This window comes from Anas platyrhynchos, chromosome 3, assembly GCF_047663525.1.
Source record: "Anas platyrhynchos isolate ZD024472 breed Pekin duck chromosome 3, IASCAAS_PekinDuck_T2T, whole genome shotgun sequence".
In the NCBI taxonomy this organism is placed as follows: domain Eukaryota; kingdom Metazoa; phylum Chordata; class Aves; order Anseriformes; family Anatidae; genus Anas; species Anas platyrhynchos.
This window is the reverse complement of record NC_092589.1, coordinates 92,721,718-92,736,455: the sequence shown is the minus strand read 5'-3', so window position 1 is coordinate 92,736,455 and position 14,738 is coordinate 92,721,718. Positions and strand designations below refer to the sequence as shown.

The 14,738-nt window shown below is 36.4% G+C and overlaps 1 protein-coding gene across 1 annotated transcript in view; it reads right to left on the bottom strand.

Moving 5' to 3' along the window:
- Positions 1-14,738, bottom strand: part of EYS (eyes shut homolog) — a 530,119-nt gene that overhangs the window by 469,699 nt on the left and 45,682 nt on the right. Inside the window, exons 4-6 of the mRNA XM_072035108.1 lie at positions 10,835-10,931; positions 9,646-9,753; positions 8,825-8,970 (exon numbers count right to left, since the gene is read on the bottom strand). Of these exons, the coding sequence (XP_071891209.1) occupies positions 8,825-8,970; positions 9,646-9,753; positions 10,835-10,931 (351 nt within the window). The remainder of the gene's footprint in view (positions 1-8,824; positions 8,971-9,645; positions 9,754-10,834; positions 10,932-14,738) is intronic.

The window sequence follows — 14,738 nt, the reverse complement described above, 5'->3', positions numbered from 1 at the left end:
AACAACTCTTTTCCTCAACCATGGATGAGCAGAAATTTGAACAAAGCTGCCACCAGTCTCACGTTTGATCAGTTAAGGGATGGCTTAAGACTTCAGTTAGCACTAAGGTCCCTTTCAGGGCAAAAATAATGTTTATGTCTTTCATGATCTTGGCTCTTGGGATTTGTTTATCCAATGAGAGCTTAAGAGGGAGGAGAGGACACAGCACTTCAAGCCAAACGCTACATAAGGTTACACAGTACTCTTGTATGTTCCTCTTGGCCCAGGAAATCTGCCAAATAGCATTGAAGCTCAGCAAGTGCAACAAACAGTACCCTCACCTTTCCTTACAAAGCAGTTTAACATATAACACAGACATTCTAGCACTTCTGAGGAGAATGGACAAAGTGAATTTGTCACTTCAAGATGGAGTGTTCACTGAACTTGAAATTCCCAGTACTGATGTGAATGCTCTAATTATTAAAGACAGACGCCACTACCTACACATTGAGTGAAGAGTTTCACAGTGTACATGTGAAATTTCTTCTCAGCACACCAATCACTTTCGGCCTTTCTCTCTACTCAAGCTCCATCTTGCTTTGGCATTTCAGGGAGCCAAGAGATTCCTCCTCTCAGAGGAATGACTATAAATATACAGTCATTGTCTTGGTAGTGTAGTTGCTCTTCTTCTGTATATCAATAGCAGGGAGTAAAGACAGAGGTCTGAGGACAGCAGATGCAAGCACTGCCAGCTGGCTGGCAGCAGGAAGCTGCAGAAGTAGCTGGGAAGGTCAGAAAGATAAACCCAACTTTTCTTCCTTTTCACTGCTAGGTTTGTGGGACTTTTCTGTTAGGTCAGCCCACTTTATAAAAAGCAGAGCAGAATTATTTATTGTCATGCAGAGAAGATGAACAGGCAGTTTTGTGGCCCGGGATAAGGAAAGTTGGAGTTCAGACTTGGTGTTATAGAAAAAATACATGATGAGGTAAATTTTAAAAGAAGGTTTTGAGTTGGTTTGACATAAAACTTAAATATATCCTTAGTCACTTGCAGTGACTAAGTGGCAGTTTGTACTGGTATCATACAGAAAACATGACTATAAAGGGCAGGTCTGCGATTAAGAGACTAGCCATTTAAGGAATAAGTGCTGTGCTTTGCAGAAACAATGAGTGAACTTTCACAGCAACAAGTGTTTTCATGGTACTTAGCCATTTTTAGGCAATTTTTAAATCACATGTCCATTAATCATGTTTGGACCAGAATTTTGAAATTTATACACCTGTTTTATACATATCACATTTTAGTCACTGAAATCTTATTTTTTTGTATTGGATGTGGGTACCAAGTTGTCTGTAGTGGGGGGGCTGCTGGGGTGGCAAATGTAAGGAGAAGCTGGGGCTGCCCTGTGCTGGATACAACTGATCCCAGCCGGCTCCATCAGCCAAGCTGGCAGTGCCTCTGTGAAAGTGTATGTGAGAAAAAGGAAAAGGCTGCACAGGCAGAGTGAGTACTGAGGTGAAAAAAGTGTGATAAACAATTCTGTGAACACCAAGGTCAGAGAAGGAGGGAGAGGAGGTGCTCCAGGCACCAGAGGAGACATTCTTCCACAGTCCACGCAGGAGACCATAGTAGAACAGGTATTCCCAGGGAAGGACTGCCATCACAGCAGCAGACCCATGCAGGAGAAAAGTGTGAGGAGTAGGTAACAGCAGAGAGGAACTGTTATGAATGGACTGCAACCCACCATTACTCTGTACTGCTTGAGGAGGGCAAAGTAGAGGAGTCAGGAAATGATGTTGAGCCAGTGAAGAAGTATGGGGTAGAAGAAAGCTGTTGTTTTAATTTCTTTGCTTCTCACCATCCAAAAATCTATTTTAATTGGCAATAAAAACAATTTTGCTTTAGTTGGATCCATTCTGCCCATGATGGTAACTGGTAAGTCTCCCTGTCTTTACCTTGACCCATGAGCTTTTTTGCCTTATTTTCTTCCCTGTCTTGTTGAGAAGTGAAGTGAGAGCAGCTGGGTGGACATCTCGCAGCTGGTGACTAAATGATTCTTAGAATTATTCTAATAGCTAAAATTATTTACTTAACCTCAAGATTAAATGTATATATATATATATAAGAAAATAAAGACTTAAGAACTAGCAAATATGTCAATGAACACAGTAAAGACTTTTGCTAGTCATAGAATCCTTTCAAAAGAAGCAATTAGGCATCACCCCCAAAAATTCTCTACTCAAAAAAGTTGTATTCTAATTAGATTCATTCTGCATCAGACTTGGTGACCCTGACACTTATAGTTTATACTTCAATATAAAATGATTTTTCATGAACATGAAAAATATTTCATTTGAGGCATGTCTGAATCATCTGGATTGCACTTTGACATAAGGTTGTTTGGATGGTGAGATTTATAAAGAAAAAATGGTTAACACCTGAATCACGAAAAAGACCTTAAGGGTAAGTTATCATCATACATTATGTTTAATTACTTATTCCTACTACTTTGTCATATTTCACAGCTGAAGTGAGAGTAATATTAATGTTTTAGTTAACAGGCTTGTTTTTAATATCAATGTGGAATATATATTTATGTAGTTTTTTTCTTGTGTTTCTTTTTATCATAATTATGTACCAATGCACACTCAGAATGCAGCAACCCATTAATTGATTTGTGATAATGAAGATATAGCTATACTCATTGATTATATTTCATTATCGTGCTTGTAATTTTAAATTGATGATTATGTTCCATATAATTTCACAAAGAGTAACAGAAGTTCCACTTGCCTGCACTATATCTTCAGATACAAAGGTTTATTAACCTATCAAGCCATCATGAAATCTCTGCAATAGCCTTTCATATTCCTTTGATTTCCCTTTTAGGTACCAAATCCCAAAACACAATCCTCAAAATGTATATCCACTAGAGAAGCCAGTGGTGGTCAAGAGGCTGGGAGACAACAGTTGACCCAAACTGACCAAAGGGATATTGCATACCATATGATGTCAAGCTCAGCAATAAACATGAATTTACAAAAAGGGGAGTCATGCTTGGCCAATGTGAAAGTCATCACCACAGAAGGCTGTCTTAGTGAATGAAAGGAGAGAAGTGGTTGTCTATCTCAATTTTATTAAGGCTTCCAACATTGTCTCCTGTAGCATCCAATATAGACAAGCTAAAAAAATAAACGTTGGACAAGTGCCCAATGAGATGGATTAAAAACCCACTGGTTTGTGATCAGTGGCACAAAGTCGATCCAGATGCCAGTCACTAGTGGGGTATCCCAGAGTTTGATAGTAGCTCCAGTATTTAACATCTTTACTGACTTAGGACAGTTTACTGGAGTGCACCCTCAACATCTGCAGTTGGCTGTTTTGCCCTTCAGAAGTATTTTGAGAGACCCAAGCCAGGACTGAAAGGACTCTCAAAGAACTGAACAAGGAGAAATGCAAAGTCCTTTACCTAGGAAAGAATAGCACATGAACCAGTGTGTTCTGCAGGAAAACCAGCTGGAAAGTCTCTTCGCAGAGCACTTATAGTCCTAGTAGACACACTGATCATGAACCATCAGTGCATCTTTGTTGTGAGAGTGACCGAGCATGGAACAGGTTGCCCGGAGAGGTTATGGAATCTCCATCCTTAAAGATCTTCAGAATCCAAGTGGACACAGTCCCAGACAATCTGCTCTAGTTGACCTTGCTTGAGAAGTGAGTAGGACTAGATGATCTCAAGGGATCCAATCCGACCTAAAAGGTCCTGTGATTCTATGATAAATATCTAATGAGAAATGGAAAATAGTACTGATATAATTTCCATATTATTTTTTTAATCTAAAGTTGTTGAAAAGCAAGTGTCAATGTATTAGTTCTACTCTCACTTCTACTTGTTCTTTTGAATGATTCACTTATTAAGTAAACGACTGCTTTTAGTATGAACATGGCACAATATTTAATCTACAAGTGTAGAGGCTAGAGAAATATCTTTACCATAGATTATCTGTAGAACAATGCAAGTAAATATTTTTTCACTTAAGTCCTTATACATGTAGTGACTTGAGTATGACTGAAGCAGTAAATTTTTCAGCTTGAAAACTAATAAAGAATTTACTAGTCTTTTTTTAACCTGTAGTACAAGATTTCTTTAACTTAATAATTTTTGGTTTTGCTATTTTCTTAAAGAAAGCACAATTTTCAAATAATAAATTAACTTTATTTTTATTAAAAATGTTTATTTTTATTTAAAAATAAACAAACATAAAACAAGGCTGACAAAATGTTTTTGCTTGCATTGGTTCTTCTAATATTTTGATCAGAATCAGGCCAACTGTACTCATCAGTTTTTCAAATACTTTCAGTTGTTCTAAATCTTTTTAGATTTGTAGTTCAATTATATTTGCATCTTCCTATTCCTGTCTGCATAAACCAAGAGTGTAAATTAAGTCTGAGTCCACAAAGACTATCCAGACAGCCTCAGATGATGGAAGCCCCCAAAGGGAAAGGCATTCAAATGGCATCTGGGAGAGAGAAGAATCCAACAAGTAGAATGAAACAGTTTCAGTTCTCTCTTTAGTTTTATATGAAGACACCTAATATCTACATATGAGCTGAGTGTCTAAGTCCGCAATATAGTCTGCAGAGATTAAATAAAAATAATCATGAGAACTTCAGAGACTGATCCCATCAACACTAAAGGCACTCAGGGGAGGATTAAGTCACCTAAATTGGTTTACCACGTCATACAAGAAGGCCTCTGGAATCCAATAAAATAGTGCAAGTCCTGTAGTTACTATTTAAAACCCATGGGAAACCCATGACCTTCTGGAGGGTCAGCTAAAGACAAGACAGAATATGCTGGGGGAAGTGTAAAATTGTACAAGAAAACTGTGTTGAGGCAACTAAATCTTGATGTCAGAATCTGACAGCTGAACAGGCTGCTGGAATCCTTTGACTGTATCTCTCTGCTGATGGTATTAGGAGCTTAGACAGACAGCATATTATTGATGCAAAGACATCAATTTAAGCACTTTTTCCCAAAACCGATTCTTGCCATTTATGCTTCATTATGTCAGGAAAGTTAAAAGTAGCTTTACTATGAATTGAAGGGACGGACATATTGCAACAGTATGTGTAAAACTGGGAAAAACTAATAGTTTGTGTGTGCTTGGAAGCGAGTGGTCACACTAATGTAAGGAGACAGGATGTAGATTTAGCTTCCTAAAGTCACTGGTCTGAAAAAACAACACACATCTGTTTACAAAGGTCATTTTCAGAAACAGAGATGATGTGTATTCTATATAAACATTTGCAGAAGAGCACATATAAGTACAATAGCAGCAGCTGATGAAGCTGAAATAATCATATCTGGCGTTATCAAGAGTACCTAGTGGAACTGAGCAGCATTCTTCCATGGAGTAACACTGGCCAGCCAAAGCAAATTTTATTTTATTTTTTTTAAAAAAGGGGGGGGCTAGGCTGGAGACAGAAACTTCATATTACTAGGTCATCTGCTGCTTTGATGTAGCCTTGCTCGACAGTGTGATTGAGGATGACTAAATGTATGAAGGAATACTGCAGAAGAGGGAATGCAGTTATCTCTAGCAGGTATAAAAAAATGATTATTTTATATTATGCTTTTGTTTTTTTTTACTTTTCTCCTCCTTCTAATATAGCACTGCTGTATTAAGTCACTTATGATTTCTCACCAGGGGAAAAACAGTTTCTTGAATGCCTAGATCTTTTATTTTCTGGGGCGATCTCTATACAGGTTAAGACGACCATTGTTGCTGCCACTTAAATCTTGACACAAAGGATACATCTGTGCACTTGTCACCTCAGCTGTGATAACTTTTTGTAAAAGTCTGTATGAGCTGCAAGACAGCAATCTTGCAGTGCTGAGAAAAATGTTTTAAATATTAGCACATTTTTTAAAAATATTTTTGTTAAATAGCTATTTAGAATGAAATAAAATGTTGAGCAACGTAAAATGAATAAAAATTATGTAAATTTACAGAAAACACATAACTTTACATTAGCTACATTAGATACATTAGCTATCGAAATTCTAGAGCCTACACAATAGAGATCAGTGTTTAAAGACTGCCTTCCTTGAGACATTAAATTACATTATGACCAAAAAAAACCAAAAACAACCAACATTCAAAATGTCTGGTGAAAGACAGTACTTTTAAAATAAGTTTTTATAAACAAAATGAAATAAAGTAACATAATTTGGCCTAACCCATTTGATATATTATTGTAATGACTAAGTTCTAAAATCTCAAAACAACCAGGGAACTACTTTACAACTTTGTATGTTTGTCATGGAAACATACGCTTGACATATGCTCTTTGTTCACACTGACACTGAAAGAATTTTTCTGCAGTATCTGTTCCAGTGTAAATAATAGAAATATTTTGTAATCATTTCATGTTAGAAACTGTACAAAACAAAAATTTTAGTAGGCATGTATCCTCCATAGAAGAAAAATTTAATGTACAAATACTGCATTTCATTATCTAGGTGTAGTAAACTATATGATATTTGATATATTTCTGAGCAAGATTAAACAATATAACTATTGTTGAGCTTGAATTTACTCCTTCTGGATCTTTATTTCTTTACTGTTTTTTCCAGTATTAACCATCCCTATGTACTCTTATTTTTTGGAAATGTGATGTGTCCTGGGTTCTAAGTCTTAAGGAATTATATGGTCAAGCTAACAGAATGACAAAAACAACTTTAAAATAAAAAAATGAGACAGTATTATCTTCATTAGAAGTGATATGATTGCATTACTTAAAAACAATGGAAAACGTGTGGGGTTCATCTATTTGACTAAGTATCAGTGTTAGGTAGAAGTTGTCCATACTATTATATTCAGGTATTACTCAGTTTTATAATTAGTAAACAAGGTAGGTGGCAATGTTTGAAGAAAATAAAGAAAACTTCCAATGTTAGTATGCTGTCAGAGCCTTAAAATATTCAATGATACTCATCCAACTGTACAGCATATTGAAGTGGAATATTCCCAACAGACTGACTCATACCATCTAATTTTACTGAAGTTTTCTTCATAATTCTGAAGAGCAATGTCTTGCTCTAAAAAGACCTTGCTTTCAAATCAAACTACTTTTAACTCGCTTCTGCTAACACTTTAAACTTTTTCAAGATTACGTTTGCTTTCACAACATTGAAGCTGCTGCACTTACAGCTTTGCAACTTCTTCTTTAACCCTTATTATGCATCAGGTTTCTAAAAGCAATCAATACCCCCAACACTTTGCATTGGATGAATTACTCTTTGACACATTGCACTTTAAGGGTGAAAAAAGCACTCACTGCAATCAAGCGATGGGCAATCTATCACTAATTTTTGAGTAACACTCACCAGGATATCACATTGCCCTTGTCAGTAAATAACTAACACGAGATAATAAACAACTATCCTTAATATACTGAAGAGTATTGCATTTGTAGCAGATGACTACTTGTAATAGAAAACAACTATGACAGCTGACATAGAAACAAAATGAAAAACACCTATCCTTCCAGGGTAGTTGTGTAAGGGAAATGAACTCAAGTCAACCTTCTTACTCAAATAATGAAAAATCATAGAAAGAAAACACTTGCAGATTGCATATTCTTTTTTACATTGGAGTCTCATGAGCCCTTCAAGTACAGATGTCTTTTACGAATATAACTGGACATTCTTACAGAAATATATACGTAAAGCTGAGGGCAATTGTTTCAGAATCTAGTAGTTAAAATTTTACATCTGCAGGACCACTGGCACCACCACATCACTGCACCACTAATGAACCAAAGTGTTTTTGATACCCAAGAAGTACTATTAATCAGAACACAGTGCTGACGAGAATAATCTGGGAAAAATGCTTTTAAAGTTTTAGGCAAGAGAATTATACGGATTTTCCTAAACTTTGCTGAAATGTCATTAAAAATGTGAAGAATACAGTACAAGTGATACATGCACTGAAGTCTGTGACAAATGGAAGGTTATACAACCGTACTGGTATTTCCCAAACTGTACTTCGCTCTGCAGACTCACTACATTCCTCTCAGTTAAGGGGATGCCAAAAGAATCCTCTCTAGTCTTTTGAACTTATGTGATATTCATCACAGACTGGAACGCGTATGAAAAATTTTATGCAAAAAATATGCAGAAATCATGCAACTTGAGGCAGAAAACCATAACAATTTCTTCAAGCACAGTCATATGACCCCAAGTGTATTTAGGTTGCTTAAACTGAAAACATCAAAACATTAAGCATGAATTGTTCTGCTACATATAAAGCATTTACGTAAATGTCAGCATCATTTTAGAGAAATTTTAGTACATCTCTACCCATTAAATATTTTGTCATTAGTGCTGTAAAAATGTAAAGATTAACACTAATAGCGACACGGTCAGCCCAACAGGTCAGCAAAGTCAAAGCGTTACTATGGTTATGTGCAAATCTAGATGACAAGGTAGCATTTTATTGTGTTTGTAAAATTTACTTTGTATCTATGGTAATACTTTTTCTTGGTTGATTTCAGAAAACAATGATTTACTTTGCACTATACAATCTCCTTTAAATGTGTTTCAGCATAATGTACAAGTGAGTAAAGAAACTATAAATCAACACTTAATTTAAGTAACACCTTGACCTACTTAGCAAGAATTGGATCAGAGTCCTGTTTGAGTTAATATTGATTTATCCTCCAATAAGCAAAAGATCCCGTGTCTTCCTTGATTTAGTTGAGGCCATTGCTATGAAATTAAAAACGAGTAAAACCCGTGATATAGCCCTCTCTGCTGTGGTAGAGAATGTACCATACCTGTGAATCCAGGAGAACAGAAGCACTGATAGCCTCCAAGCCTGTTGATGCAGCTTCCTCCATTCAAACAAGGCAAGGTTTCACACTCATCTACATCCATCTCACACAGAGACCCATAGTATCCAGGTGCACAATTACAGAGGAATCTTCACAGAAGAGAAAATTGGGTGACTCAATGGAAGCAAACAACATCGTCTATTGTAATATTCCGAAGCTATAGGTATGTTTTGATGTCAAACTGTGGTCCCTCATCACCATCCATATTGAAATAATTAACAAACTCCTCTCATTTCCATGTTTCTAAAGCATGCATAGCAATTTAGTGTTGGATTTTATTTTTTTTAATTAGTAGGAAAATTGTGCTCAAAAATTTCAACTGAACCTATAGGAAATGACATACAGGATAAAATTTTGTCAGAAGTCTCTGAAAAATTGTAGTGTTGTGGATACAAACACAAGATACAGTATTTTTTTCTTATTTATACTTAACTTTGTTAGTAAACACATTAAAAAACTTCACTGTTGGAAACTGAAGAGAGAGAGAGAAAGCAATCTAACTGCAGTTCATTTCTTCTATTTCACATTTATGCCAAATTTAAGAAAAAGGAGGAAAATAAAAAGTTGTGCCAACTTCCCTTCCATTTTCCTCTCAGATCACGTAAGAAACAAGTAGCTGAGCGAGCAACATTTGCTGACCCCATTTTAATAGAGAATCCGTGTTGCCTGCTGAAGGTCCCTTCTAAACCTCAATACAGTGAAGCACATTTTGCATTCAAGCAATTTTTTTTGATTTTTTATTTCATTTATTTGTAGTAACTAACCTGTTAATGAGATCAAGGCAAGTTCCATTGTTTTTGCAGGGTCCTGATAAGCATTCATTAACCTCCACCTCACAAAGTGTCCCAGTGAAGCCATGCTGGCAGGAGCACCTAGCAAAGAGGATGTCGTCATTTTATTTTTCAGTTTACCATAAAAAAGATACCTGAAAAATATGGGGCATATTTTGGGAGGAACAAACCAAAAGTGTTTTTTTGTTTGTTTGTTTGTTGTTTGTTTGTTTTGTTTTGTTTTTTGTTTGTTTGTTGTTTGTTTTGTTTTTTGTTTGTTTGTTTTGTTTTTTATGATCATTAGAAAGTTCTGCATTTTAACAAACTTCCTAAGTACAGTGACTTCAGCCTAGGAAATAGTATTTTCACTATTATTAGTTGAAGCCACAGACTTTGTGCTGACCCAGCTGTGCAGGGGCTCAGGGCTTGTCTTGACCTGATATGGTTTTTGTTTGTTTTGAAACCTACCCTGGAGCCAACTGACCGATGCCTCCCCTTGCTTTAGCTTCAGATCTGGGACTGGGACCTATGGAGAGGGTGTGACACACTGGGACAAGCACGGTGTTGCGAGCAGTCGCCCCTTGTGTCCATGGGGGCTAAGCAGTGCAAAGGAAGCAAATCACAATAATGAAACATACCAAAATAGCTCCAAGCAGGTAGAAAACTGAAAACCATAAAACACCCACCTAGCAGACACTTCCAAATGCAGGTCACTTGCGAAAATACTGCCAGTTCTTCTTGAGAAAGATTGAAATCACTGATCCCAGAACCCAGACAGAGTTTGTGAGGATGCTCGTTACAACAGGGGCTAGATAACTGTAAGCATTCTTACCTAACAATTTGAACTATAGTTTTATGAAGCTCTTTTGTATTAATATGGACGTACGTATTAGTATGTTTGTAACTGGATCAATAATAGCTGTTTTAATACATGATTAGGTTGTTAAAATTTTAAATAGCTTAACAATAAATTATTGGGCCCACACATATGGCATGTTCCTTTCTGACCACAAGATCCTGAATGTAACATAACATGTAATGTGTCAAACCCATAACAAAATAAGGACGCATTACAGCACCAAAGGGCAGCAAACATAATACAAGCAAAGGTTGAAAAGAATAGCGAAAAGCTAACTAGCAATTTATCATACTGGGTATTCGTTGCTCAAATAATTTCCCTCACCTGTAACTGTTAACCCCGTCCACACAGAGACCTTCATTCTGGCATGGATGGGAGATGCACTCATCACTGTTAACTTCACAGTAAGTACCTTCAAATCCTGAAAAATAGATTGTATTAACTATGAATGAGTGAATTCCACTGCACGATTTGAATGTAAGGATCAAGGATCTTCTTGGGAGTTGAGCTATCTGAGCTCAGGATCAATTTTGGTAACACAAGTGTCAGGCTTGAGAAAACGCAGCCACTGTAGAAGCTGCTAAAAGAAAGAGCTGAGGAAAACATCAACTACTCCTTCTCATGGGAGCACTTCAGCTGAGGCTCTCTGCCCTCTGAGTTGGGTTGCAGCCATGCCCGTGACCATGTATCAGTTCTGCACCCTGACTCTTGCCTCAGATCAGCTCCCTGGCTTGACCTTGTGCCCACTCAACTACTACAGATTTGACTGGTTATCTGGCACCTAGGCTGACCCTGGATACTGGAATTGGTCCCGCCCTGCTCACCTGACTCACATATTGTCAAGACGAGATCCTCAATCGTGAGATTCCTGCCCTGGCACGCTTGGTTAGACTCCTGGCTCATTTTTGCTTGTGGAGCAGCCAGCCCTCACTGCTCCCTGCCTCACATGCTGCACACATCAACTGCACATCAAGTGCAGCAAGCGGATACCATCCTAAAGGAATTTTCTCCAATTATTTTATTCATTAGCTTCAACCAGTTCATCTCCAGAGACTAAAAGAAGCCTTATCATACTTTAATGAACCAGAAAGACCACATTTGGATGTAGCTCCTGGATACTGTGAAACGCAACCAGTTTTAAAGGACTTAAAAGGCTTTCTTGGGGCATGTAGGACAGTATCAGAAATGAAAAGCTAATTCAAAAATCTAGAGCATGATAAAGGTTAAGAGAGACCACATTTATCCAAAGCAGTCAGAAGATGAGAAAAACACATTTAGCTCATTCTACTACTTACATCAAGAAAAAATATTATTCATTATGATCTTATATGGAACAGCTTCTTATTCTTTTGTGATACTCGGTAATATCTGAGCAAGCATCTCCTTCTTAAAATACCACAGCTGTCATTAAAATACATAAAAAGGAAAATGGTAGACATTCATCATTCTGCTTCCACCTGACACCCCAATTGGTTATGGATGTTTTATAGTCTTTTTGAGGTAAATAATACTGAAGTGAAAACATAAAGCACCATTTAGACACATTTTTGATTGCAGTAGTACACACTATTCCAGCCCATGGCAAAATACAGCTACCTTGGAAAGACATAAATGAAATAAACATAGAGCAGGCATGGTATTTTACCTACTATTCCTACAAATGGAGAAAAATACTGGCTTCATTGCATAATTTAACCAGTTATTTATTTACTACATTATGATATAATGTGATCAATCTAATACTGAATACTGTCTTTTTTTTAACCAAAATAAATTAGCTCATCTTTTTTTTTAAAAAAAAAGTCGATCTTATTTTTCTTAATGATACATGCTAACCATAAAAGACACCAACCTATTTAGATGACACATTTTCATCTAATATTTAAAAGCACTGACTTCTGAATTCATGCAGCAATGCTAAACAACTTTAGCCATGCTGGCCATTTTTACAGATCTCAACAAAAACTGTTTCCTTTCAACTAAAACTGTTTAGCAGAAACACTCGAATCTTCTTAAAAGAACATAAAAGTATCAGTGTTATTTACACTGTTTTATACGTAATTTCTGGATGTCTGTGGTGTAGTATAAAGTCTGCAAAATGAGTATTTCAATGAAAGCAATTGGTTAAAAAGCCAACTTTAATTTACCGCTGATGTATGTTCTAAGAGAAAATTATGAAATTAAATTTAACTGTGCACATTTCTTGTACAAACAACAGAGGTCAAACCTCAAAATATGTACTTTTATGTTAGGATCAAAATACCTGCACAATGTTTACAAATATATTTGGACAGCAACCAACCATACTGTTTTCAGATCCGAAAGACTACTTTAAATACTCACATGTAAGAGGAGTTGGCCTAAGGAAAGAGTTACCCTCCTCATTTATTTACACGGTGCTGTTAAAACTATGAGAGACCTCATGGGTCTAACACACATGGACATGTAGTTCTTGTATTGTACATGACAGTCAAACATGATTTAAAGTGCGATGTAACACATTAGTAAATTTTGTATAACTTACAAATGCTGCCACACATAGCAAGGATCTTCTGGAAGACTAAAGCTAAGATCAACGTATGGTTGCAATTTTTTCAGTAATGTAGATGTTTCCAGATTGTTTCACATGATGGGGAGGAAGGAACAGACGTGTTTTCCATTTAAATCAACTTAAAATGTTTAAAATGTCAGACATACTACTACTGAATCTAACATTTAAGTTACAAAGAAACTTGCAGTACATAAACAAGCATTCACTTAGTGGAGCCAAAAAAATATACTGGAAGACTTAATTTGTAGTTTATACGGCAAATATATTTCATTCATCTGAATTACAAAACACAAGCCTTTTTATTTAAGCAAACTATTTTGTAAAGCAGCACATTACTTAAAAGCCCGAAAATATGCATGCTGCTGTAAGGTACTGTTACTCTAACAATATTTAGTATTATGTGTAGGACAGTAATATGCACATTTAAATGCAAGTACTTTCTGCCTTTGCTAGTGCAAATCAGTCAAGCTTCGGATCTAAACTGTAAATCAATAGCACATGTAAATGATTTGTTGCAGCTCTCCAGCCATATACTTTAACAGGTAGCTTTTCCACATTTCAAACCTGGGTGACACATTAAAAATGCAATTTTTGACCTTAACGCTTTTTATGTGGAAAACCTGAAAGCTTTCTGAACTCAGTTCAAACTACTCTGAACTTCTAAATGAAAAGCTGCATCTAATCAATAGGGAAGAGCAAATGGCACGCACTGCCACTCTGGAATACAGAATTGCATTAGATACCTGCTCAAAATTTCCAATATTGAGTTTAAGAAATTATCCTAACAGGGATGGACAATAGAGCGGTTTTTCTTTTTCTTCCTCCCACGGGTCTAGCCATAAGGAGTAGATGAATGTCATTGTAATGACAAATAAATGTTTTTTATTTGCCAGATGTATTTTACATTATTTTTCCTACAACATTTAGGAAACTCAAGTAAGATAGGAATGGAATCTCATTGGTATTAGAGAAGTTTCAAATAGGATCTTTTTCACAAAGTAGTTATCCACTTCAATTTTCACAGAACTACCAACATCCTGTGAAAGTTTTGCCAACAGTATCAATGGATGAAGCATTAAAACCTGTTACTTAAGTTGGGATAGACCCTATTGCTCCTTTGGCTTCTCTGAAATACTGGAAATGGCTACCGCATGTCTCAACTCTGTGTGATCTGCAGTGCACAGTGTAGCCACACATCTGCTGTTATTATTATGGTCATGTTTGTTTCCTTAATCCGTTTCAGAGAAATACCACAAAATTTACCTTCAAAGGCAACAAAAAAGACAAACTGCATTCTTTCTCTATAAGCTCTCCACTGATTTACACACCAGCAAAGAATCATGGATTGTACTTGTCTTCTCATTGTGAAACACTTATGAACCAATGTTTGCAAACGTAATCATAACACACAGCTATGAGGTCTTTACATTTTTAGATACAGTACTTCATACTGCATCAAAATACATAGTATATTGTTTGACTCATTGTTTGAGTATTTTACCAAGCAACTCTCTCAAGCAGCCCACTTCACCATCAGCTGAACCAATGTTTGTTTCATATGCACATGGTGGTTTAACACCAATGGGTAGCTAAGCACCACCATGCTGCTCCCATTCCCCCACCTCACCAGAAAAGGAGAAAATACAATGAAAAAAAAAATTGTAGGTTGAGATAAGG